The following is a 27,507-nucleotide window of genomic DNA, read 5'->3' as shown; positions in this document are numbered from 1 at the left end:
AGGGAATCACCACAACCAGCCACTGTAACCGAGACAATAGGGCTAGATTGACGGCGCGACAATTTGCGCACGCGCCGCTACCCCACGTGCAATACCACTGAGCGTGCCTCCGATGGAAAGGGGCGGAGCTTAGTAGGAGGGCCACAACACATAGGGTAGCTCGCTGAAATCTAGTCAGAACACTGGTCTCACTCGGTGCACGTGGTAACAGTTTAAGCAGAGGGGAAAAACTTGTTCATTCTTACGGAGTATCATATTTTCATGGAGACTATTGCAGTTATGTTGCTTAGTTTCGTGGGATAAAGTTGTTGACAGCACGGAAAGTAGCGAGGAGGATTTTACCATTGTTTAATACATCCTCTTATAGTATGTGATAGCCAAGATATGAGGAATAGTAGTTGGTGTATTTTCAGTTGGATGTATCAAACAGGATCAACAAGTTCGGATTATCAGCTGATCGCTTGTCAATTTCACCTTGTGTCACTCATCTGACGTCTGAAATCAACATCTAGGAGACGGCTGAGAGCTTCAAGCAATGAACAAGGACACGCTATTTCATTTCTTTGTTGGAGTCATATCCATAGTAATCGTTATAAGACTGTCAGAGGGCGTCCGCTGGCTGTAAGTATATTGATTTTTAATCTACAATGTTTTACTTATATTCGATGATGACGTGAATTTTTACTGCCTGTGATTGTTTAATACTGAGACATGATATTCAACCTTTACACTGTCAACCTTTATTCTTATTATCCATTTTAAAGAGCGACCACACTTATTAGTGTTAACTTGTACCGGTTTATAAGAATGAAGTTTTTAAGTGATTCGTGATACCGATAGGAAAATGTTCTAGGTTTTAATGGTATTTATTTCGATTTTTTTATGAACACATGCCGTACAGGTGCGTGTTGCATTGCTTTTGTTTATCTTTAACGAGCTATATATTATACATCTGTAGATTTTATCATGTAAACATTTTCGTATTTCTAAAATATATGTTACAAACCGTTCCAAAATAATTTCATCCTTCGTCTGTTCTGAACCAAATGCATTACCACGATCTAAACACAGTGATGTGTATATCTGAAATAGCAACCGACGTCGAAAGTGATCGTGAAACTTGCAAATATTGAAGCCATTTACTGCGTGCCTATCTATAAACACATTAGATAATGATATCAACCATCCCTGCATACACACATCTCGTGATCCATTAAAATTAATGTTATATCTTGATAACCTTTATCATACACTCAAAAGTTGGAAAAAGTACGCACGTAGTTTTGACATTTTAAAAAGATCCTAAAATGGTGGTCCATGACCCTATGAAGTATACATGCGATCAAAGAGCATATTTCATGAAATTGACACATGTATATGTCAGCTTGTCCATGTCATAAAGTGAAATCGACCAGCAGAATATAAAACCCACACTAAATCAGCATGTACATCCACGACATATCGTGAAACTATCCCGAGAAACATTAATCACAACCCCGAGATTAAACTCTCAGCGTAGTAGAGGTGTAAACTTGTTGAAAAGATATACTTTTTTAAAAGTAAGAAAAAGTAAGGTTTATCGTCTTGGGTTATCAAACGTGACACAGCCATAAATAAACAAAGGGGAGGAACTGAAAGGGGGTGAGCGTAATTTGACTCCGCCGCTTGTAGTCGGAACTGGTTTTATGTGCAGCGCATGTCAAAGAGTTGATGTTATCATCCTCTCTTGGATGTAATATGCTTAATCGCATGTAGACCTGTCACATCAGATGACGGGGTGCACATTTCAGCCGACATAGACAAGGAGAAATTTTTATCATTCATTCATTCATTCATTCATTCATTCATTCATTCATTCATTCATTCATTCATTCATTCATTCATTCATTCATTCATTCATTCATTCGACATCAACTACTTAACAGAACACTAGCAACTCCTAATTAGACAACACGTGAACACATTAGGCGAGGAATGAGTTATTCCATCACCAACTGGGTGATTAGACCTAGTTGCTAGCAGTCTACACAAGTTCAATAGTCGGCGGATTGTCTGCTTGCTATAGAGTTATGACAGCTCAAAGGATTAACGCACCTTTTCGTTTTCGAGTCAAGATAGAGTATTCATAAAAACTACACCGTATGACAGTTAATTTGTCTGCATGACAAGAAGGAGATTTACACAAGATTGAGTGTCTATTACATCGCATTCCTTCCAGTGGGCTGGAGACTTATATTGCTTAAATGACACGTTGTTTAAGACGAAATCAATTCTATGTCTCAATTAGTGATAAGGTTGTTAGTGTATCACATGCATGGGAATCGATAATCTTCGTGTGTGAAGGTGTGGGGTGTTTGGTGAGTAAATACAGTACCAAGCAGGTCTGAAAAATGTTGGAATATTTGTGGAATTGTTGTGTGTATGAGCAGTTCCTGGTCACTGGGGTCTATAAATGAAACTTACACTCATTTTAGACACACAACTGCATTTATTGACCAAAGTTATCTTATTTTAGCAGCTGCTCTTAGAAATTCAACATCTAATTCCAAAAAGGTTAGATACAAGATTCGCTTCGGATAAGTGCCTCTCGTTTTTGTATTATTTATAAGTTTGTACAGGAAACGTCAATCAACACATACAGCAAAAATAGTTGTTAGCATGATCGTGTCAGTGGCTGTTTCGCGTGCATATCCCTCGGATCACACTTATTTGTTTCATCCACGTCTTTGATCTAATGACATTGGGCAACGATCTTTATTTACTTTTGATCTATCAAGAAATGTTTTTGGGGCCGCTTCAGATAGTCGAAATAATTTAATTCAGGGTGCAGACACAACACGTCGAAGTCATGGCGATCTTGAGGATGAGTGGCATGTGCTATTCACATCAATTAGTCGTGAGAGTCACGTGCTGTAATCTATTTCACTTTGAGTGAATCACGTCGAATTGTCAGAGGAAGGGGCTAAATTAGGTAGGGGTGGGTGTCTAGAGTAATGGGGGTGGGAAGAATTCCTGTAATGTCTCATCTTGTGTGGGCAGGGGCGGGTTTGGGTGGGGTTTGGGGGAAGAGGAAAGGACGTTATGAAAGGTTTGTAAACATTTCAGGAAGAAAACGTGAATACAAGTTGGTTTCATTCATTTCCACTAAATCTTATTTTGATCACGCAAATGTCAAAACCTGTCTAAAAGACACCCACTATGATTAATCACGTGGATAGTTATTGACACGGGAATTTGGCCTAAAATGTCAGTTTAAACTTCGTTTACTCTAGGTCAGGAAACACTGTCATGATAAATAGGAGAACACTCATCAACCAACACGCAAATACTGTTTCCACTGCAATCTAACAAAGCTAACGAACTGAAGACACTCCAGAGGAAGTTGGAACACATCGCCGAAATGTACATCGTTGCTTGATATATACAACATGTCTGTTTCATTGTCTGTCAAGTCTATATCCGACGCTGCTAACTCTTTCAAGCTTGTCTTTTACTGATGTGGAAATTCGGTTTCCAACCCGAACACACGTGCGCGCTCTAATTAAAAGGCACCATACTTCTTCAGCAAATGGATAACTAATTTTCAGTTTTGTCTCGTTATTATTCAATTTACAATTTCCATATAAGGAGGTTGATCTTACTGTTTGTTGCTCCCTGCGCCGACATTGGCAAACGCCAGGTAATTAGCATCGAAAGGGGGGAAAGTATTAAACCCAAGAACCCAATGTATTTAGTTCAGATGTACTTATGTACGACTTTCATCACATTTAAATATTTTGATTTAATATATTATTTATGTATTTATTTATTACGAACCAATGCAAACCTTGCGTTGAATCTTTTTAAAGAAGAATTTTTGCAAAATGTATTTCTCCGCATATTTTGCATTTCTGAAGGGGATTTTCACCATTTGTGTCAAGCACGTTCTCAGCAGTACACACACGGAAGGTTATCAAGTGCATATTGATGTAGTTTATCGTGCCTATTCCTGTATTAATACAAGATTATTAAGTTGAAATCCTCGAACAAATAAAGCCACAATGCCCCCTTTAACTAAACCTCGACAGACACTGGGAGTTGGGAAAACGACTATCCGCCAAACAGAGCTCAAAGTGTCTGATCCGTTTTATCTTGCTATTTACTCTTCCCACAGCCGGAACGTGAAGACCACCCCCATCTTACGACAACGACCTCTCCGGATAATTCCAGACCAATCCATAATCGTTATTTGACCTGTTCGTTTTCCGTCGTTATTCCATTTTCTATTTTATAGTAAGCGGATCCGGTTTAAATAAATGACAATGTAACTGAGACACGTATGTATGCGCCTTTTGAAAACGATTCAATAAATTCAAACAACTTAATTGAAAAAAAATGTATAATAAACTTTAAAGGTTGGGAGGGTACACGTTTCAGGTATACTTGAGGCACGAGTTACCCCCATTCCATATATATATATGTTCAATTAGACATAAGTGCATTGCCTAATACTTTCACCACACTTTGAAGTGCGATTCTTAATGTACACAGGTAAGGGAAATATGTTAATTGACATTTATCTGACAAGTACATCTTCACATCGACATCGATATCACATTACATCACACAGACAACAGACGGACCGTGTCAATTTAACCCATCTATTTCATAAAGGCCCGAGAGCGGTACCTGTACTATCACACTCGTTATTTTCCCAAGATACTAAGTGGTCTACAAATGTCACATAACCATTTTGCAATAAACACGATTGCAACTTAGCTGTCTCTCGCATTCCCGATAATTCACACATACGTAAGAAATTGACATATTCTACATACTTGACGTCTTGCTGTATTGGGGAAATGGTTTGTTTATGGTTATTGCTGTGTGCAGTCTGTCTTTGTGTACATGTACATTATTACACGCGTGTTAATAGAATTACGTAAACAGGACAAGTGTTAACATACTTCCCTCAAGTGTCTACCATTCACTGTAATTAACATGCAAGTGATGACATCGTTTATGGTTGATAGGCACTTGAGGCGACTACATATCTATTGTTGAGAAATATATCGTAAACAATATGACATACCTTAAGGAAATATATTTTGAAACGAAAGAGATAGTTTGCAAGAACGAGACCATGTTTTCATTATTTTCATTCATTGTATATTTCGTGTTAATCAGGACAATGTTCTTTGTAGACAATGCAACGGTCTGTTCTGTCCAACCGAAAAAATATTTTAAAAATATATATTACATATAAAATACTCTTTAGTTTCTCACAATAAAAGTACATAGTGTATATACATGTACTCTTCTTCTCAAGTTTTACTCGAAGTGCTTTCTCTTCTTGCTCGCGAGCTTCTGTGCCTGTTGTCGATTTCATGGCCCTGTTCCACCTTAGAAAACGTGAGGAAAGGTACAAGTGAAATTTACGATAACATGCTAGTCGCTGACCTACACATGGAAATAGCCACACGACTCCCATCAAGTCAAATTCTGGCGGAGGTGTTTACTAGCTTCTCGGTGGCAGAGCTCCTTCTCGACAGGGTTAAGAGTCACTGGCGCTGACACTAAAGCATTTCGCTTATTATTACGCTCGGTGTTAACTAACTCATGTGTAGAAAATTTCGGAGGACGTGAAATTATTTCCAAAATTAGAAGAATGTTAAGTATGTTGTTGCGCCGCGAACAAGTAAATATCATACGTTGGTCAACACAGACTTAAGTCAGTTGCGTAGAAACGGGAATAATAATTAAAATGATACATCGATATGGACTAATTTTCCTATATATTTTGGTCCAATGAATGTTTCCACAGAAATGGTGAAATGTTTACCGTCTAAGGCGATTTGTACGAAACTAAGGCAAATAGTTTGCGGTTACATTGACAACAATCGCGTTACACACCCGGAATTATGGGATTCAAGGGGACACAGTCTTTAATCATTCCCGCGACGCATGATAATGCAAGAATGCTTCCAAAGCGTGCAATACCGCGAAATAAAGATAGTTTAGTCAGCGACGACGCATGTTCAGAATGTTTAAGATATTCTCCAACTCATGACAAAGCATTCTGGTACTGGTCGGTGTCGCTGTTTGTGATATGAGGGCTTAGATGTTATCCACGGTTGTTGCGAATTAGGAATTGACCCGACAGAACCCTCACACAAAGCCCAACGTCCATCCCAGGAACGCTATACTACCATGCTTAAGCATATATCTCCGGGCGCCCAAAGGGTTTCACTGTTAGCTCAAGGATTATCTGCTAGAAATTATGAGTGACAGTTTGAAACGTGTTACATTTGGATCTTGAGGACAAAGGGTTATAGATAAAATAATCCAAATTGTCGTTTTGTTTATGTGAAATATGTATCCTTATAATCCACAATCATACATCCTAAATCTTGAAATCTAATGACTATTCCCAATACATTGTGTTTACTGGTTATAGATTTAAGAAGAGTATCCCCCAAGAAAATCCCCAATATACAAACTATTGTCTTAGCGGCAGTTTGGCCCAGACTGTACACTAATGTAATCTTCTCATCAAAAGATTCATTTATGGCGTTAATACACAGCAACAAATTTGACTGTATTTCCAGAGTTATCTATTTTTCATAAACATATATACGTTCATGCAAATACGATTTACAAATTTGTCAACTACACCATCCATTATGAGGTGTTATCATTCGCTCGCTGTAAAATAATCACGCCTGCCTCTCCTTTGCCGTGAGTTAAAACCTTCAAGCTTTATCCATAAAAGTTTGTCTTCTTATAGCATAAATTTGAATATCTGTATACAGTTATAGGGAAACTTTTGAGAAAGAAGCATTTCATCGACTCGAGAAGTAAGATGCAGATGCAATGTCGGATACAGCATCGATAATGTTCCCATAAATTAGTCATGCGCAGTGCTCCTTTGTTTTGGGTTGGGCAATGGTTGGAGGGTGTTTGAGGCTGAAAGCTTGGGTTAAGTAGGTTTGGATTATAATGGCCGTGTCGAGAGCACTGATATCCACTTTGCAAGACAGTCGAGTAGATAGAACAGGCACTATATAACGCAGGGCCTCGAGCGATTGGAGGGCGTTTGCTTGAGGGTAGTGTGGCATGAATGGAAGACATGTTGCTGAGATGGACCCCCTCCTTACCCTCTTAAATGTTTGTATATCAAAGTGTGCGGATCCTTTTACGCCTGGAGTTGGCCCGAGAATTATCTGTTCTTGTAGACGTCATCTGCTGTATCTAAGTAATAGCATTTGTCGCACGTGTATTGAAGAGTACAATGAATAAGAATTGACAGAGTTGATTGATGTGTTCGTTGTCTATATGTGATTTATTCACGTTGCAAAACCGTTCGACTTTAAAACACCCGTGTAGCCTTTATCAGTCATCATAATTGATAGCAAACCCCCAAACATGCCAATATTGTAAGTGATATTGACGATTCCTAGGCTGCACACGCTAATCTACACACCCCGTCTCACACGTGGTAAAACAGACTATGTCTGTACCATTTATTGTGATCTATAATTAAGAGAAAACCATGTCACGCAATGCTTATCGACTGCAGCCAGACCCATTTTCCGCCGCTATGTACATGTACCTGTCCTAACTGACAGCAATGTACATATAATGGGAATGTACATCTTTGAAACTGATCCGCAAACTGCAGATACAATCTCCACTGTATTTCTTCCTCTGCTAAACGCCTATCATATGCTTTCTGTTATACGAGCGATGGAACTGGAAGTGGGACGAAACTCACATCAAAGGGCTCGGCTAGACCGAATAACAGCGAACAGAGGCAGCGAGCCCTGATGCCTGTATTTCTGAGTCTGTTAAACGGAAAAGAGCCGTGTGTGTTAAATAACTTCCTGGTATCTCCGTATATCGCTTTGTTTGTCGAAATGAACGTGTGTTTAATAGAATCACTTTGACGTCTAGGTGTGTCCCGAGTGGGAGCGTAATGAACCTAATTGTCTAGTCTGTGTTGATTCATGTGCACAATTCTTAACGGTTAATTTTCTCTTGGAGCATTGATCGAGTCACATCTGCATCATCTGCATCCTTCTCCTCATCATCATCTTGTCATGAATAGGACGATAAACTACATGCTACAAGGATGTGAATTTGGATATACACAACTTATTCAGGCAAATCGTACCGGCACAATACGTCTCATATCTGATACGGTGATGTCTCTTCCAATATGGTGACGTCATAATGACCCTGTCTCACGTCATCGAGAATGACGTCATGATTGAACATACGATAACGATTTGACTTCCTTTTCAGTGCCCTGATGTCTTCGACAACAACAATACAGAATGAAGAAAGTTGTGACTCTTTAGCTGGACTAGTAAAAAGACAAAAGAAACTTTGCAAACGAAATGTTGAACTTATGGAAAGTGTAAAAGTTGGAGCAAAGCGCGCCATAGAAGAATGCCAGTTTCAGTTTCAAAACCGACGCTGGAACTGCTCAACAACAGACTCTAAAAGACTCTTTGGGAATGTTATTTTAAAACAAGGTAATGTAACAAAATTACATTATTCATTCAACAATGGAAGTATATGATGCATGATATGACACGACAATCGTGTCTGTTTGTTGATAGTTATTAAGAGAGATAAATCGAAACATATGTGTCAATTAGAAACTAAAGTTACTTTGACGGGTGGCATACGAACGTTTGATTATCATATAATAACACTAGGTTATGGCTAACTATCGATTTTTCTAGTGTTGCTTATTGTAGTGCCTGATTGGGAGGGATTCACATGATTAAAACAGGGCTAGCGTCTCTTTGTGCCTGCCCTGCTCCGTGCAGCGCAATTATCCAGTATCAGATAGAAGCGGGACCTTGTTAAATAGGCTGCGCTACAATCTCACGATGTTGTGAGCTATCTATGAAATTCGGATAAGTGTTACGGCCTAATTTCAAACGGATCTGATGCTATCTGGCTGGTGTCATAGACTTAATGTCTGTCGATGCATAAATGGACAATTGGTTGACTTATTCATGTAGTTTAGAAGCAATTAATACAAAACTAAAGTGAGAAATGTAAACTATTTTCCATCTTAAGCAAGCAATAAAAATGGCGAAGGAAGGAATGCTTGTCCCCGCCTTGCTTTTCCTCGTTACTGCTAATCTAGGAAAACCTCTTTCAAATGAGAACCGACATGGATTGGTTCTACACAAATTCCGAGTAGGCTCCCGTCTGATATTAACGATAACGCCGACAGCAAAAGAGCTGTTGTCATTGAAAAATTGCACTGTTGCGATAGCCCATCACTTCCGGATCCAGAATTAACAGGATTAAACAATAAAATAAGACCTACTTAACAATTTATTTCCACCAATTTATGGCACGTGCACCTGTGTTAGTTTCGGTGTCATTTAAGACGGTATTACGATTGCTGTAAACTGTAACTGCCCGTTTTGTGTGGTTAGCATAATTCAGAGAAAACGAGAGTTTTCAGATTACATAGTATCATGACCGTTGAGTTGCATGGCGGGATCTAACAAGGCTGGTGTAGAATGACGTATCGTATAGACATTGTAGTCAGATGGTCTTAAACAGACGACATTTTCAAACACCGGAGGATTTACACGACTAATAATTGAATTAAGGTGATTCACGTATCAGTAGGGTTCATTAAGTAGATAACTCCCAACTTGCATGACCTTGAATTATCAATTAGGCTTCCAAGACTACCGCCCATTTTCTTGCTCACTGCATGGAAAACCAAAGAAGGGTAATGCCCTAGTTTTATTGTCGCGACGTTTCCTTTAGAATGCAAGTGACACATTGTTTCAGTAAATAATGTATTTATGTTTGTTTTCTTTTATATAGAAATTTAAAATGTTTCGCCAAACACATCGCAGTTACTAATTGGAAGCAACGTTTACGAAATTTTAATTTTAGTGTGTTTTTTAATGAACATTTTCTGGCTTGACATTATCATATTTTGAATAATTCATTTTTACAGATTTCCCTTGAAATGTCTTTGAATGTCTTTTGAATTGAAAACCTAATTTTATACTTCAGGCACAAGGGAAGCAGCATTTGTACACGCAATATCGTCGGCCGGGGTGGCGCACGCCGTGACACGTGCATGCAGTAGTGGTCAGTTGCAGAAATGTGGATGTGACCGGACAGTGAGGGGTAGAAGCCCGGATGGGTTTGAGTGGTCAGGGTGTTCTCATAATATTGCCTATGGAACGGCTTTCTCTAAAGCTTTCGTGGACGCAAGAGAGAAGGGCAAGAAACGTAAGCAGAAAAACCCAGCACGTGCACTCATGAATCTCCATAACAACGAGGCCGGAAGAAGGGTAAGTAGATATTTGCGCGTGCGCAGTTTGGTAGAAGAATATCTTCACGAAAATGTTATATATCTTAGTTTTAGGCTTTTAGAAAGAGATCATAAACACTTGAAACAAGATTAATAGCAAAAGATAATAGCACCATGGCCTTTAACCTTTGGTTGGCTGCCAGACATGGACACGTGTAGCCATCATAGGAGGGCTGGATAACATGAATATGCATGAAACATTAACCAGTGAAGTAGATGTTTCAACATGAGAGAGTTTTGGGGGCTCAAGTGAGGGTTTTTTCCCAACTGTATTTTTTAATCAATGCCTTGTTCCTTGAAAACATTAATGACATATGGATGTGTTGTTCCGATCTGACGAACACCAAGGGCAACAGATATATTTAACAAATGTTCTCCATTGTACACAAGAGAAATTACAAATGCAACTCATTATTGTGGGAAAGTAGAGAAACATGAGGTTGAGACTTTAGAGCGTGCTTCAGCGAGAATCTCGTTTTGTCACGTTTATGACCCATACAAGGGGAACTAGGCGAGATTTGCGTTGTCTGTTGAATGAAAAATAGGAGCTTTGCCGTGCTATTGTGGGGAGCTAGGGGTTTAATGCCTCACCAGTGGTTGTAGACGGGGGTTCTGAGCGCTGTGGGGCATTGCGTTCTCGCCACGAACTCTGTTTTGTACTGTTAAATATACAACGTCAACCGATACAACTGACCGAACCTCGACTAACAGTTTATAACTAACAGTTTAAAACTAAAAAAATACCTTTGTTAGAAAAGAACAGTACAAAAATATATATCGAGGATGACAGTTTATGAAAGTATACTTTTTTCCTGGAATACGCCAGATTACGTAGTCACTGTGATATGTGTATGAAATATGATTTTTATCAAGTCAGACAGTGGGATAAGGCGTATAACTTCAGAACTCGTTCTGCCAAGTAATGTACACGTAGTGGGTGTTTACGTCACAATGAATTGAACGTCACCAGATTTAACTAAGTAGAAATCGCGCTCGGGTTTTATCTGATTATTAAAGTAATTGGTAACAGCCGTAGCTTCATTGTTCGAGTAAATTCCTTAAGGGCACACCAATTGTATCTACAAGCATATTTGTCTAAATTTGTCAACATCTAACAAAGGATCGACATTGAGAAATTCATTCGGCAGCACTCAGTTGTTGAAACAAAAACTCGCACTCGCGCAATGTGAACAATAGAGTGGGAAATAAATTACTCTCTCCAAAGATTGGTGTCTGAAGTTTAAGACAACACCGGCATACACATACACACAGAGCGTTCACATCGCTAGACAGACACCCGATTCGGCAATTACGGCCTTAAGATTATTGTTTTATTGAGGTGTTTCACGTAGACAGTTCAATGCTGTTTCCCCCGCGCTGACACTCTAGAGTCTCTGATAAGTCAACAGCGGGGTGATTGGTGTTACCTGTCCGGCCTACCTGTAAGTTAGCACCTTGAAAGGTGAAGTGTCGCCCAACAGACAGATTGATATGTCGATAACTGAGAAAGCCATCAGTTGATGACCAGGACAGTCCGACATCTTGATACGTGAGGTAATTTACTAGGCTACCCTTGACCATTGACATTGTCAATTACACTACACCTGTGTTAGATTGCAATACGTCAATCAAACGGTGTGCGACTTCCTGCCCAACGGGGCTTGTTGGAAGTATTGTAGTTAAGATATATGATGTACACAGAGCCTTACTCCATTGATATACACACGCCATGTATTTCAATATATCCTGTGAAGTTCCTTAAAGGTAAATACCAAACGCTGTAAAAACGTACACTTTGCAGGACCGAAAAAAACATTTCATGGGAAAAACATAGAAGGGCGGAAATACGAATTAACAGTTTCGCGTAAGACAACCGTAAAGTCGAATTTAGGGAAAATGAAAAAAATATATTTAATGTTGGGGGATCACTGTTCGATTTGCAATTTTGCTATAAACTCTATAGCCAGGCTGATAGGACGTTTTACCGATACCACGTGACGGGGCTTTTATCCAAATACATGAATCCAGCGATGGTACTTTTATGTAAGTGTTGGAATGTTGGTATACCGAAAATGGCAAGACGTGCATGTTCGTCACGGGCAACATTTCCGACCCTTTGTTCCCGTTGTTGAAAAATATCTGCAGGCTTGACACGCGAGCAGGGAGGGGGACGAGATCCAACCTTCACAGAGTTCCCTGTCTGTCGACACTTGATTGTTGCCCTTCCGTTTAGAGTTACCTCCCTTGGCGTCGAGAAGCATGCTATCCGTTCCGACTTGTTGACACGAGGATGATAACATCCATTTAAAAATGCTTTCAGGGCTATAATGCCAATGAGAGCAATTTGCACATCTGCAGTGCATAGTTTACATGCTGTATGTACACACCGTGTCCCCAAGTCATGTTTAGAAATGCCTGAAGCTCAGATCGACACGTTTTTCACCGTTAAGTACGTCTAAGAACCCGAACGCAATGTGAGTCCAGTTACCTTCACGTCAAGAGTTCACCCACTGCATTTTGACTACCTACAAAAGACGAAATTGTATTCACATATATCGAGATAACAGAGGCCAGATATTTCTAACATACCCTCCTTTGCGTTTAAAGAAAAAACCCATATACAATTACACGATTAAACAATGAAGGGAGTTGTGACACTGTTTTAAGTGAAAGTACTCCTGTTTTATTGTCTGTGTCGAACCTTCAGCGCACGACACACGTCATTTCAGCCTATGTTTACGGCTCTAAGAGTGTCAACCGAGTCGCCAATCGAAGCTGGTCGTGCCGTTCAAGTGTCTAAACACGAGTTAATTTGTTTGGTGATATCCTTGAAGAGAGGATTACCTCCTCAACAGACCCGATTAGCCAGACTATCTAAAAATGATAGCGTGGTTCGGTGCGCGGAACGCTGTCACGCAGGCTCTTGCGGTATCCGGCGGGTACAATTAACGGGAGTGATAAGTTTCAAATGCTTTAAGACACAAGATCCCGCGAGGGTGGTATTCGGAGGAAAGTCTCGCACGTCTAGCTACCAGACTATCTACGTGATCCCTGTCTGTGCACCTCTATCTGAGAGGGGCAAACTAACTGTGCATCTACGTGACCCCTGTCTGTGCACCTCTACCTGAGCGGAGCAACCTAACTGTGCATCTACGTGACCCCTGTCTGTGCACCTCTACCTGAGCGGAGCAACCTAACTGTGCATCTACGTGACCCCTGTCTGTGCACCTCTACCTGAGAGGGTCAACCTAACTGTTCATCTACGTGACCCCTGTCTGTGCACCTCTACCTGAGAGGGTCAAACTAACTGTGCATCTACGTGACCCCTGTCTGTGCACCTCTACCTGAGAGGGGCAACTTTACTGTGCATCTACCCTCTGTCTCCGCACCTCCAGCTGAGGCAGGGAACTGTCTTGGGGCTGATTAAAATTGGGGGTCACAATTTAGAATGTCACACGAGATAGATACACTAACTGTACAGATGTAAAATCTCGGAAAAGAAACTAATGAAAATTGTGAAATGTGTTCGTATTCAACGTTTTCTCATAAAAAAAATCCGCTTTTCTGAAAATGTATTTTTGACGCTACACAAATATTTATCACAAGAAATCAATTTGATCTATATCATTATTATTTTTAAACTCCCTAGTTTACGAAATTTGAAACGTGGAATACATTTCAATGGTTACACCGTGTTGTAATATTGTTGATAGTTTGGTCGATAGGTTTTACGCATAAAGACTAGCCCATGCTAATATGGAGAAGTGGTACACATAAAGACTAGCCCATGCTAATATGGAGAAGTGGTACACATAAAGACTAGCCCATGTTAATATGGAGAAGTGGTACACATAAAGACCAGCCCATGTTAATATGGAGAAGTGGTACACATAAAGACTAGCCCATGCTAATATGGAGAAGTGGTACACATAAAGACCAGCCCATGTTAATATGGAGAAGTGTTACACATAAAGACCAGCCCATGTTAATATGGAGAAGTGGTACACATAAAGACCAGCCCATGTTAATATGCTAAGGTCGTTTCCAACCTGCATTCACATTATGCATGTTTCGGCTTGAACGAGTGTCAACACAATTTGGCATTTTTAGATTATAAACTTCTCTTTATCTGGCGCAATATCCCAACTCCCGGGCACTTTGATCTGGGGGTAATTTGTATGAAGTGTATAGCGTTTATCCCGGATATACTCACTTAACATGACCAAATCTGTGAGACACAGGGGTATCGCATTCATAGTGCCAGGCACAATTGCTTTGAGTTTTCGCTTGTCAGCTATTGTGATAATATCACCAGCGAATTTCGTTTGGCGCATCAATGGAATTCTTTCTATGACTGCTTATTTGTCAAACAATTTACAAACAATGAATTTCTTACTGTAATTGATGTTTGATTGTATTACAGACTGTTTTTATGAACGATAAGTCATGTGATTTTATCTATTATGGCTTCTTTGAAGGACATAATATTTTATTATATTCATCAAATAAAGATAATTACAGATGTTAAATCTTCAAATAGTCTAGAATAAGTAAACATACGATTTTATTTCCAAGTTAAAGCCATTACATTAATCTAGAAACGCATTTCATGTTCATTCACTGATTTGAAACATTTATATTTATTGTTCTATTCTGAATAATTGTTTTCTGTATAGAAACATGGGATTAAGCTCATTCATTTAAAATGCAGCATTTTAAGAGATGAGCTTGCCAATTAATCTATCCCATTATCTCCCGATACAATCTGTCTGTTTTGAACAGTGTTATGTTACCATTCCGCGGATGGTTAGGGTATTTCGCAGTCTTTGTATTCTATCCATCATTTGCCGTTGACATAAATGTAAATAGCCCACAGAAGTCTTGGCTTGCTCTCAGAAGCCGAGAACTAGCCCCTTGAGCATTAGAGTGCAGCGTGTAGTTAAACACCAGGGTGTGCGTTACATTATCAGTACTTTTGCGTTTCAAAAATTTATTTTTTAAATGATTAAAAATTTATTTTAAATTCCCAGTGTCTGTTTCTAACCAAATGCTACTCGAAATATTACATATTCGGGATAGTTGATTTTTGTGAGGAACAGATAAACCTTTTTCAATGATTTTGTTTGAGTTTTTATTCAAACGAAAGGGAATTTTAAGAGCTTTCAAACGAATTACCACATGTGGTGTTTATTTTTTCAAAATTAAGAAAATAAAAAGTCGGTTCAAAAACATTGATGAAAGTTTGGGTTAAACTGTAACAGATTCTCCTACAAAGGTAATGCATCTCTGATGCCATGAGCTACTGGCTGGCACAAATAACGCTAGGTCTCCCACCTTCACTCGCGTGTCAAGCCCGCCCGCTGTTTGTTTATATACGTAAAGGATACAACTCCACAAGAATATAGGCACGTTCCACAGTGTCTCACGGGAAGCTTTAGGAAACGGAGACGTTTCGCAGACAAAAGCTTTTCCTTTACGCTGTCTTCATATCTATTCTGAGTAGAATTGTTCACCTCAGTCTTTTGTGGAAATTGTCACTTTTTCTCATTATGTTTACATTTGCTTTGGGATAGTTTCTGTGTTAAATGGCATTTTATTTATTTGCACGTTGGGGTACGACTTATCGTGTTTAGGTGGGGTAAAGATCTTTTTATAAGTGTGATTCACCTCTGGACGATATTTACATCGATTTTCTTTCAAAGACAGATCCTTAAATGTAAACACTGGTCTAAATAGGGGATTAGCCAGATATGGCAGAACCTTCAGTCTAAATCCGGCAACACCCTTCAAAGGACTTCTCAATCTGTGTAATCATCATTGTCAATGTGTAAAAATGTGAAATTTCAAATATTGCGTGAAGGCTTGTTTCATGGCACGTTCAACTCACGTCGTAACACATCACACGGTGCAATATGGACGTCAATCCCGCGAATTATAATGTGTGTACACAAGTAATTACATGTATGTTTATTTACGAAAATATATTTACTTTTTACCAAACGGATGTAAATAAAACCATCACAGTAGCGATTCGCAGTTGCTACTTCAGTGGAGGTAAATAAATGTTTACAACCATTCTCACATTCTCTACATCTTGCTTCCATTAACCAATACCTTCGACAAACGAGCGCAGATTCGGTCTCGCTGGTTCGTGTGTATGACCAAAGTGATGCGTTTTGTTAAAGTGATATGCACCGCGAATGAGACGCAGGTAACACGTGTGTTTGTATACATCTGACTTACCCAAACCTCTAGCTGTCAGCGCTGTTCACTTATCTCTACCCTATAGAAATAAAGAAAAAGTTCTTATGTTTGATTAAGCAAAATGATAGCTTTTAAAATTATCCTTAACACTGTTAGCGTGTACATATCTCCAACCAAAACGCATACTATTTTGCTTGCCTCTATTCACAATGTATGACATGTGTGGTATGTTTATACTATGGACGCGTACAAGTTGATAATGGCATACACAATGTAGGGATGCTCAATATGTCATTCTCCACGTGAATCTTCTTGCGTGTACTTGTGTGGTGTAACAGTAGGCTCAGACAACGCGTTTATGTGTTACCACCAGCTTATTATTTAAGAAAACAAAATATCAACTTTGATGAACGTCACGATAGTTTTAACTGATATCGGGATACCCCCTCTCTTTTTCACAACAACCACCTTACCTATCCCGTACAAAGTGAGTCACGTTAAGCCACGCTCCCCCTCCCTCCCCGGCCACTGATGCGCAGATGCAACATGAGGCTTGTACAGACACCACCTGTATTCCATGCCATCACTACCCCCCTAAACATTTCCCATTGAGCCCCCTCACCCCCTAGCCCAACTCCAGGCTCCCTATCTGCGTGTATCACCACCCCCGGGCCGGTTCGAATAGCATCCCCACAAAGATATCGACTTCAGTATGTAAATAGCCTCTGGATTTAACCTCTGTTAATTAGCAGAGCGGATCTCTAGCAAGGGCAACAATCTCGACCACCCACTGCTGATACTGTACAATCCCCAAACAAATGCTTCTTCCAGTTTTATTAAGTCGTTAAATTTATCTGACGCACCAGTATCCTTTTGATACGAGCTTTTTAAAACATATACCATCCTTTGAAAGTCATTAGGGGACAGCAGTAACCTTGTTCCAATATTTTTGCATACAAATTACTGATAGGAACATTGTGGGTGTGTTGACTCTGGTTGTGTGTAAAACAGTTCTAATAATTTACATGTTCATCCATTAAACCCTAATTATTTTCGCACGGCCTTTACTCTGCAAGTGACCAATGGAAGGACTTAGCGATAGTGGCACACACTCTTTGATGTGTCAGTCACTACAGAAAACAAGTACACACATCTTAGTAAATGATGGAGCAACAGAATCGTCTTGACATCCTCTTACTCCAGCGTGCGCACCTCGAAGATATACGACGTTCCGTCATACTCACTGACAACCAGAGATGAACGGTTCAAGATAGAGAGGATGTACATGTGTATATATAGCATCACATTTCAGGATGTAATTCTCCCTTTTATCGACAATGTGAACATCTAAAACTAAGTTTCGTTTATGCTCAATATCACGTGACATGAAGTGTTTTAATGATGTAACCGCGCATGCTTCAGCACAGAATGAAAGGATATTTTTTTAAATGTTCGTTTTGGAAAGAAAATATCGTGTAGTAAATTTTTATCCTGCGCGAAACAGAAACCCACAGCGGCCATAAATTCTCACTGCACATTTTATTCAATCATGATCGCTTTTGCATATGAAATTCTCGTTAATTCTTTTAACCCTGCACTTGAACATATCTGATCACTTGGTGTGACTGCTTTTCAGAACTATTTTACTGATCCGGATTAATCCCGCGTCTAAAAATAGTTCCCTTGGGGTTAGACCACCAGGGTAGTGTGAGGGGTGGGGGTCCCTCGTAACACTTGGGGCAGTTTGGCCTGCTTTGAAATAACAAATTTATTGGCACCCAAGACGGCGTGATCAATCGAAGAAAGACTAAGGACTATGTACGGTTGAGCAAAGAGGCGGAAACGCGGAGCAATAAATGTAGTTTGATGTGTGATTCATCCGCCACCTAGAGAACGTCAACCGTTCTTGCAAATCCCACTTTTAATTTTCATTGTCGTAAAAATATGTCGTAAAGTTTGACGGAGACGAAAATCTTTCTCATCTCGCAAACGCCTCTTTCGCCATGCGCTCCGCCTATTTGATTTTAATCCCGTGAAAGAATAAAATGTTTTAGCCGGAAAATTCGATTCTGTGTAATAAACTGCGCGTCAGGGAGAATTTATTCTCTAAACAAATGATCTGCACAACCATTGATTGCTTTGAAACATGTCCAACATCAAGGCTGAAATGTGTTTATGCAACTTGGGGCGTAGAAAACATTTAAAGGGATCGTCGGTACATTCGAAATATTAAGTATAATATTCATACATGATTGTTTCATATGATGGTTATGTAAATAATTTGCCACTTTTATGACAAACATTTTAATCGATATGAAAGGAATGTCGTCAGGATGTCTAAAGCAAAGACCACAATTGGGCCAAATTACCCAAATTTCTTACTGAAGACCCACTTTAGAAAGTACACCAACTTTTTCAACCTAGCTGTTGTCCATTCTCTATGCGAGTTTCCCCGGGCAAAATGTACCTGATTAGGCTAAGATGTTGTCAGAACTCGTAAAATATGTCCTCATTAGTAAACAGGGAACATTGTCTGCTAGTTAAAATTGTCTTTATTAGTAAAGCAGACACGCTATCAGCGATACAGCAGAAAAAACGATGCAATTAACGTTTGCATAATTGGAGTCCTTTATAGAAGCACAAGGTATCGCCATATCACTGACATGACACATTCGATATATCTTAAAGTCGCTCAGATAACATAATGTTACAAATGGCAAGTTTACGTCATGTTTTTTTCTTGTATTTATACAAAATTCACAGTTTATGTGAAATATATACAACTAGCCTGCAGAAATATCCTGTATCACTTTTGACGAATTGCGAAAATATGCGGAATGAAAGAGTTCTGAAGTTTAACATTCACACTGCATATTTGTAAGAGGTTGTACATTTCACTTCCCGGATCAATGTCAAAAGTGTTTTAAAAACTGGGACACCTAGCGTCATGATGGCGTTAGGTTTAACTGACAGCAGTCATTTGGTACCATTCTGTGAAAATTTATCAAGTCTCGCCATCCAACATGGAGGTTGCGTTAATCTCGATGTACGAGACATGACGAGATGACACGAGATGACACAAGGTCAGTGAAGTCACGAATCCAGTGTACTCCAAGCCATCACAAAGTGTCTAGCTCTTAACTTCATGTGTATTTTCAGTATATTTAATTAAAGTGTATCGTGTTTTATCAGAACCAGTCGTTCACCTCACACAGACACTTAAAAACTAAATCAGACATTTCTATGCTATTTTGAAACCCACTGCACCAAATGACATTTTATCAACTTTGAAGTACAATGTCTTTTTATTGAAGTTATTTTACACAAATGACACCGTAAACGTCGTGGTTGATATACATCATGCTATACGTTTCGTTGTACTTGACTGATTAATGTCATATTTAACGTTAAAATATATGATGAAACACGTCAACTATGCTTGTATATTTCACGTCGTGGCAACGAGTGTCTAACGTTTCCCTGTTATCGGAAGTCTATTCTTTGCATCCAGACTCGAAGTAACATAGCTTAGTGTAGTCATCTGGCAGAATAATCAACGTTCACAAGTCATTAAAAGTCTCAAATGTTGGCCATGGTGGCAGAGACGCTATGGTTATACCATCTGAAATTCCTTTCTTCACGTTCTTGCTTGAAGTATCCTGAAACAGCAAGGTCTGGAGCGTCCAACTACATTTCTCGTTATGTCAATCAAAACCAACGTTTCTTTAAAAGAGGAAAATTTGGTTTGAGGGCTCGTCTCAAAAGTATTTTATCATTTTGTAGGTTACTGTATACTAGTATTTAAACCGGCGGTTAGTTCCTCCCTGACGTGTTCATGTCAATTTGTGCTATTGGTAACGACGAGTGCTATTTTGGATCAGTTCCGGTTATTCCCTAAGCGACACCATCCCTATAAACGTAATTAGTTTAATGCCAGATTCACAACTTTTGTATATATCTACATGTAAAACTGACACGCTTGACGTAGACGTAACACTGGGAAGGAATAGTGGTGTTAGCACTAAACGCCAGCCTCGGCAAGTACACATACATTCAAAATGCATTGCCACTGCTACAAAGCAAATATTCAAACTCTCTTCAAAGACTCAATTCAATATAAAGAATAAACAAAGCATATTACGCACGTGAAGAATACACCGATCATGCCGTCCGACATCGCAGGGGAACGCGGGTCGCTGGTGCTTAGTTTATATTAGCGGACAGCGTCTCTGTAGACGTTTGCTATAAGTAGAGCTCCATTATGCCTATAGACTGGCGCCAAAAGAAATTATTCTGAGATTTCAAACGCATGTCACAAACCTTTGCAAACACCACTCCATGTATAAATGTAACTTCTGTCTCTGTTTAAGCTCTATAATATGTGCGTGCGTGTGTGTGCGTGTGCGTGTGCGTGTGCGTGTGCGTGTGTGTATGGTGGGGGTGGAACCGATGGGGGAGAGCAATCTGAACATACAAAAGTTTGAATAGCATAATGAGAGAACATTACTGTGTTATGTCAATATTACATTAGGTCAGACATGGTCTTGTCGGAATGTCGATCCTGTCTTGCTATTCGTCTTTAATCTTGAAGAGGCATTTTAAAGAGTTCAGTAGCGATTGTTTGCCTTTCCATTTCCATGAGCAATAAAACGGTCGAGACAGATTAATCAAATTAATACAGGTAGACTTGACAGTATCACATTTCGATAAGATAGACTCACATTATCTGATGTCTATACAACGTTACCACTACGTGTGTCAGCCCGGGTACAATGCCTGTCAAACCCAGGTCAAAATTAAGTCAATACAGTGCCAACGATCCCGTTATAATCCAGCTGTTCTTTCAACATATATAAAATTGACGACGTGTGCGTTATCTAAACCGTGACGAAATTATCTTTCCTTTGAACATTCAGATACATTTTTAAGTCCGCAAATCATGATGTCAGTAAGTCACTCAAAGTGTGCTTTCTTTCTTTACCTATGTCATCTTCTCTTCAGAGAGGAACTCGGGTATAAACCTACTAATTAATTCGTTGACTGGTTTATTATCCCCCTGGCATCTCAACTGTGTACCTTATTTCAGCTGACTTGGTTAATGGTGTTTTGGTCTGTTCCTATCTTGGACGCGGGATACATTGTCTGGGTGTTCCAGCACATAAAAGACTGACAAAGCAACATTTCCAAACTCTAGGTAGCTCTCAGCAAGAATTTCGACAACTACACACTGGCTCATCGTAAACTGGATTTTTTATGCCGGGGTGACAGTTTTATGGTGTTCTAAAGGTGGCCCAAGCATTGAAAATCTGTCGGTTATTAGGGACGATTAAATCTCGATTCCTGGAGAAAAAACTACAGACTTGTGTCCAATGTCCCATGAAGGATGTAAGAGGCTTTTGTCAATGCAAATCTCCATTTAAAGAAGCGCCGTTTACCATGGTCCTGTGGTATTTCACGAGGCTTCACCGCTCCCCACATTCCAAGGTAAATTGTACAGCTTGTATATGCCAGTCCATATAAAACGAAATGAGTTGTTTAAAATAAGAAATATTTGAAAATTTACATCACAAAACGAAGCATAAGAAGAACACATTTTTGAGAAATTTGGTTTGGCTATGCATGCATTCATGGAATAACTCTTTGACTCATCGAAAAAACTGGGTACATTACGTGCACGCTTTATGATAGATTATATACATCAATGTTTCATCATCCATTTTCTCCAACTATTTCAATCAATCAAATTCGTACATTCATAACGAATGTTGTTTCTTTTTCTTTGAAATCCTTCCACATTCCGCCGAGTGACACACAAAAGCCTTTGTCAAGTCAACCTTAATGTTTAAACTCTCTCAAAATGTACATACTTGCAAAACAGACGTGGTTTCTCAAACCATTACACTAAAGATTGGCGAGCTCTGAATGAATTCCTGCACTGAAAAAAGACCTTGGATTAGCAAACGTGAAATAAATAAAACATCTCCACAATGAATCTCAATGACAACCGTTGTACAAACATTATCGGTGGCCGAGAAAAATATTGTAAATACTGAAAATAATGGGTGTTTGGTTGTATAGGAAGCATGTGAATGGAGAACCTCGTACAAGGGTCTTATTTCGGATCTCGATGGCGGACTTATATCTCCAGCAAGGGTGGGGAGGCGTGACAGATCGACACATATTCTTCCGCTACGGTGATATGTTCATGTAGAGAGAAATTAAACCGTATATGTAAACATAACAGTTCTATCAATCCCAGTCTAATCATTCGAAAGCCAGGCCAGGATTCCATTATGGAGTCAGCCAGAATCTTCGGTTACTATGCATCAAGGAATTTGAAAGTGATGAACCCGTTATACAAACACTATGGCATTAGTAATACATGATAACGATACCCATGTGACATCATGACTGGTTGCTAGGTAACGATGTGACGTAATTTGATGATAATTACTGACTGGTTCCACCTGTTACTGTTAACCAATCGCCTCGATGACTTTCATCACCGTGGAACGACGTAGTAAAACTGCCTCTTTAACTCTAATTACGCGCAATTAGACCCAGGTAGCTATAATCCCTTTGTCTGTGGGTTATATCCCAGAGTAGTATAAAGAATCTCCGCTCATAAATTATGTCACTGATGACAATGATAGCTATGTTTTCAGTCGTGTACATGATGTTTTGCACGGTTGTTAATTTCTCCGAATCGGTTGTTAGGGGACCACATACTTCAGACACGGTAATAAACAATCACAGGCTCGCGAAGTATTAATGTCACCGAGGATTGAACCTTCGGCTATTCCCCAAGGTCTGACTTTTTATAGCCAGCTATGGTTCTTATTATTTGGCTCGAATCGTATTTTTACACTTTAATGGATTCAACAGAAGAAAATCTTTATGACAGCCGACCATGTCGCTATAACAAAGAGATATTATACCAACAATATTGATGCGTACCACCACCCAGTGTGATGTACGTCGTTATTTACCATCCACTGAAAGCTTAGCACAAACTCCGTTCACAGTTGACCTATCTGATTTGGGAAATCTAATCGAACATGCCACTACACTCAAAGTTTTACGAAAACGTGAGATAAAAGCAGCTCGTTACTGTTGAGATAGTGTTTGTATCAGTACGACAATTACTTTATCACCGCTGCCAATTGCTGACAGTTTTATTATTCGACAGAGAGCGGCCAATTTCTCGACAATTAAACACTGGTCTGTTCGTTTGCCTCAACTCTCTCGGGTCAGGTTTCGGAGTAAACACGTTTACGATTATGATAAAAGGATGTGTTCTACAGATGAAGTTTTCATGACAAATGCTGCTTGGGTATATTTTGTTTACATTTCATCTGTTTATCCCAGTGAGAGTATATGCAACAATTTGAAGTTAAGACGTCGTTACTTTCAAATTTGACACGTGTCATTCTCAGTGATTACAAAATTTAAGGTGCACATGTGAAACCAACATGTGACAACTGAGAGTTGTGAATATGTGCTCAATCTAAGCAACAGCTTTTGTAAACAGTTGTTTTTGTGGGCACATCTGTTACATAAGACAGTGGACATCTGTGGCTTGTAAATGTACATCACAGTGACATTTCCTGTCAATCAAAAATTGTGCACGTGCAATGTACAACTCCCACGTGTTGAGGACCAGATGTTTCATACAAGTAACTTAAAAGAGACTATACAGTAAAAGTGACACTGAGGTCACGTATATGTCAGGTATACGGTAATTGAAACAGATATACACGAAATTAAGAACCAATCAATTTTACCGTTTAAACCAATAAACGTTTTCCAAAATAAGATTACTTTTATATTAAAATAAGAGGATAAACCTGTCTGTTACCTAACACTGCCCGTTGCTATAAAATACAACCCTTACCACAAATAATATGCTGGAGTTAAATAATCACAAACAACACCATGACAATATAATACAAACTGTAGCAGCTGTTAAGTCAACTCAAGTCGCCTGGAGTTGGATACACTAATATTTGTCGTTAATCGACCAAAAAACTAACTTACTCGCGTAATGTTTATAACATACTTTAAGTATAATTTGGTTTCCAGGAATTATAGTGTAGTACAAATTCCCGATTTAGTCAAGCAAGGACAATGACAGGCCGTCGGCTAGTGGGAGAATAGAAGCCGTTGGCATAACATAACGCGTGTGCGGTCCCATAGCTTGGATATCATTGACTGCATCAAATTCCTGGAGTCATTTTCGTCCCTTCTGATAGCTCAGGGGTAAACCCCATAAAAAGGATGAACGTACAAATTTGACAGAGATGTTATTTCGACTTTACGACTTTCGTGAAAGGTGTAATCAATGGTGTCGCTCGTAAAGCCAAATGGCCACACAGATTTGAACTCGGACGTGGTATGCATTTCATGGCTGGACTGCTTCCCGGGACAATAATTCTTCGTCTGGGGTGTAAAATTCAGGCAGGGACACATACCTAATGAGATGGCCTCTCGCGAAAGGAGGCTGAATGGTCGTCAATATTTATCGTTCCTCTATCTGATGTTGACAAGGAATGTTATTGGTGACCGCCGTGTCGCCAGTGTACTTAGTCGTAGTTAGAAATCTTTTGTCTGCCAAATTTGAAAAGAAATGATTATAGAAACGTAGGAATAAAGAAAGAAGTATCGGCCCCATCACCTTAGTTGATGTATATTATGTCAGAAAATCGTTAAATAGTTCATTATGTCTGTGTCATGACCTGGATTGATATGTTTAAATATATTTAACGATATTGTATTACTGGTTATTTATGATATAACTTGTTATTTCAGGCAATTGAAGACTTTATGAAGGTAGAATGCAAGTGCCACGGAGTATCCGGATCCTGCGAAACCAAAACTTGTTGGAAAGCGATGCCATCGTTCCGCGAAGTAGGACGCATTCTCAAGGAGAAGTTCGACGGCGCCACGGAGGTTCGCCATTTGGTGACAGGAACTAGGGGTGACCTCGTACCTCTCAACGATCAGTTCAAGCCACACACAGAAGCGGACCTGGTTTACATGGCCGGGTCCCCGGACTTTTGTGAGCCTGACAAAAGGACTGGGTCGCTTGGAACCCACGGGCGAATTTGCAACAAGACCTCAAAAGCTATAGACGGCTGTGAGCTGATGTGCTGTGGTCGAGGTTATACCACTATTAAAAAGACTGTTGTAGAACGGTGCATGTGCAAATTTCATTGGTGCTGCTATGTGAAATGTAAAAAATGTGAGCGAGATGTGGATGTACACATATGTAACTGAGTTCAAGGTCAGAACCACAAAAAAGGCCAAGGTCAACAATGACATCAAGGTATATTTGGACATCTCAAGACGCCAGCAGACACCTTGGGAGCAACAATATCATACTCATGCTCGAAGCTGAAATGGACAGTTATCTGTGTTGGTTGTGTTGGCGATGCAACTGTTATGTACATCGACTCGCGAGGTAGCCTTCGCGGCACCAATTCTCAAAACAGGAAATTGAACAACACAAACCAAGATGTATTTAATTTTAACCCAAAAGTGTTTCCGTATTGACTAGAAGTCACATTTTCCTAGAAGTCCATACCTAGAACGATCTGCTTTTGTGTTTGCACCAGAAGTAATATTTCTGACTGTCTGGAGAAGATGCATGTACATACCTGTACGTTATGAATACAGTTGACACATCGACCCTATGGTGGGGTTCAAAGACAATGAAGACAAAGGCATTGCCAGACGTTTGTACAAAGTTGCAATATGATATGTAAATTAGACGTCATGCTTTATTTATTTATAAGAATTGTTTTATGTATATTTTAGAGTTTTAGGCAACCCCACACAGGTGTCGTGTTGAACACTGTACTAGAATGCTCATTCACCCAAGCGTATAACATGAATCGAATTTAACCACATCAAGATATCAGATTGTAGATATCGACCGGGCTGGTGCAAATGTTTTTAGAACGTCCTTCACTATATGCTTTTGTTGGAAGTATTGGTGAGTTGTTATAAGACGCCAATCCCTAGAACCATACACATCACCAACCGTCGGTAAACTTAGCCCCGGGTACACCCTTCGTAAACTTCATCCTTCACCCCTGGTCATGTATCCCCACAGACCCTCCCTACCCCACCCTGTCTCTTTACAGCGTCCACACCCGCCACAGGCCATGTCCAAGAAGCACCCAGCGTATGCACCCGAAGTCCTGTACACTGGTCTGTATCTATACTTCAGTGTAGCATCCCATCTTCCCTGACGTTAAGTATTTATCGTGAGAATATTTTGACAAAATCTGTACAGCCCCACCCCCTGACCAGCCACCATTATCTCGCGATCCATAGAATTCCTTCTGTGCTGAAATCCTATAAATGATAAACATTGTTCACGATGAATTTGATGTAGATATCATTGTATGCCCTCCAATGTGATATCAGTTTGCTGGCAGGCGATATTCATGTCATCGACCAAGATGAACTGTGTGACATGTGCATCCTCATCAGCGTCATGTGGCTACAATGTTTAGTTTGTATGTAGGATAAAATCGGGTATGTGTTTTTATTGAAAAATAGTGCTTTGTATTTAAGTGTCAACTCCACGTGATTTTGTACATGTCCATGTGTTGTCCGTTTGTAGTATTAAGTATACATACAGCATTTACAACATGCAATGTAAACTACGAATCATCATGTCAATATATAAATCGACTTCATATTTATAGTAATTTCAATCATAATGCAGAAGAATAGGATCAATATACTTATGACAAAATGCAAATTATTTCAAAATTGTATTCAGCAGCGGTGTTGCAACACAGTGGAGTGTGTTAAGTAGTGGTGTATATAATAGTATATATCAGTCACGGCAGTGTACATATGTATGTAAGTATAGACTATAGAAAGGGGACTCGAAATTCTGTGTAAAATATATGTAAAATGCGAAGATTTTATAAAGCTATAAAAAGCTA

At 39.5% G+C, this 27,507-nt stretch overlaps 1 protein-coding gene across 1 annotated transcript; it reads left to right on the top strand.

Annotated features, from left to right (window-relative positions):
- LOC124110776 (protein Wnt-4-like) lies at positions 1-27,507 on the top strand. The gene is made up of 4 exons (XM_046470174.2): positions 1-621; positions 8,284-8,516; positions 10,039-10,322; positions 25,355-27,507. The coding sequence occupies exons 1-4, from the start codon at positions 536-538 to the stop codon at positions 25,820-25,822; spliced, it is 1,071 nt and encodes a 356-aa protein (XP_046326130.1). The 5' UTR covers positions 1-535; the 3' UTR covers positions 25,823-27,507.

The sequence above is a fragment of the Haliotis rufescens genome, unplaced genomic scaffold (genome assembly GCF_023055435.1).
Source record: "Haliotis rufescens isolate VD_foot unplaced genomic scaffold, xgHalRufe1.0.p SCAF_13, whole genome shotgun sequence".
Lineage (NCBI taxonomy): Eukaryota > Metazoa > Mollusca > Gastropoda > Lepetellida > Haliotidae > Haliotis > Haliotis rufescens.
This window is presented reverse-complemented; position numbering and strand designations above follow the sequence as displayed.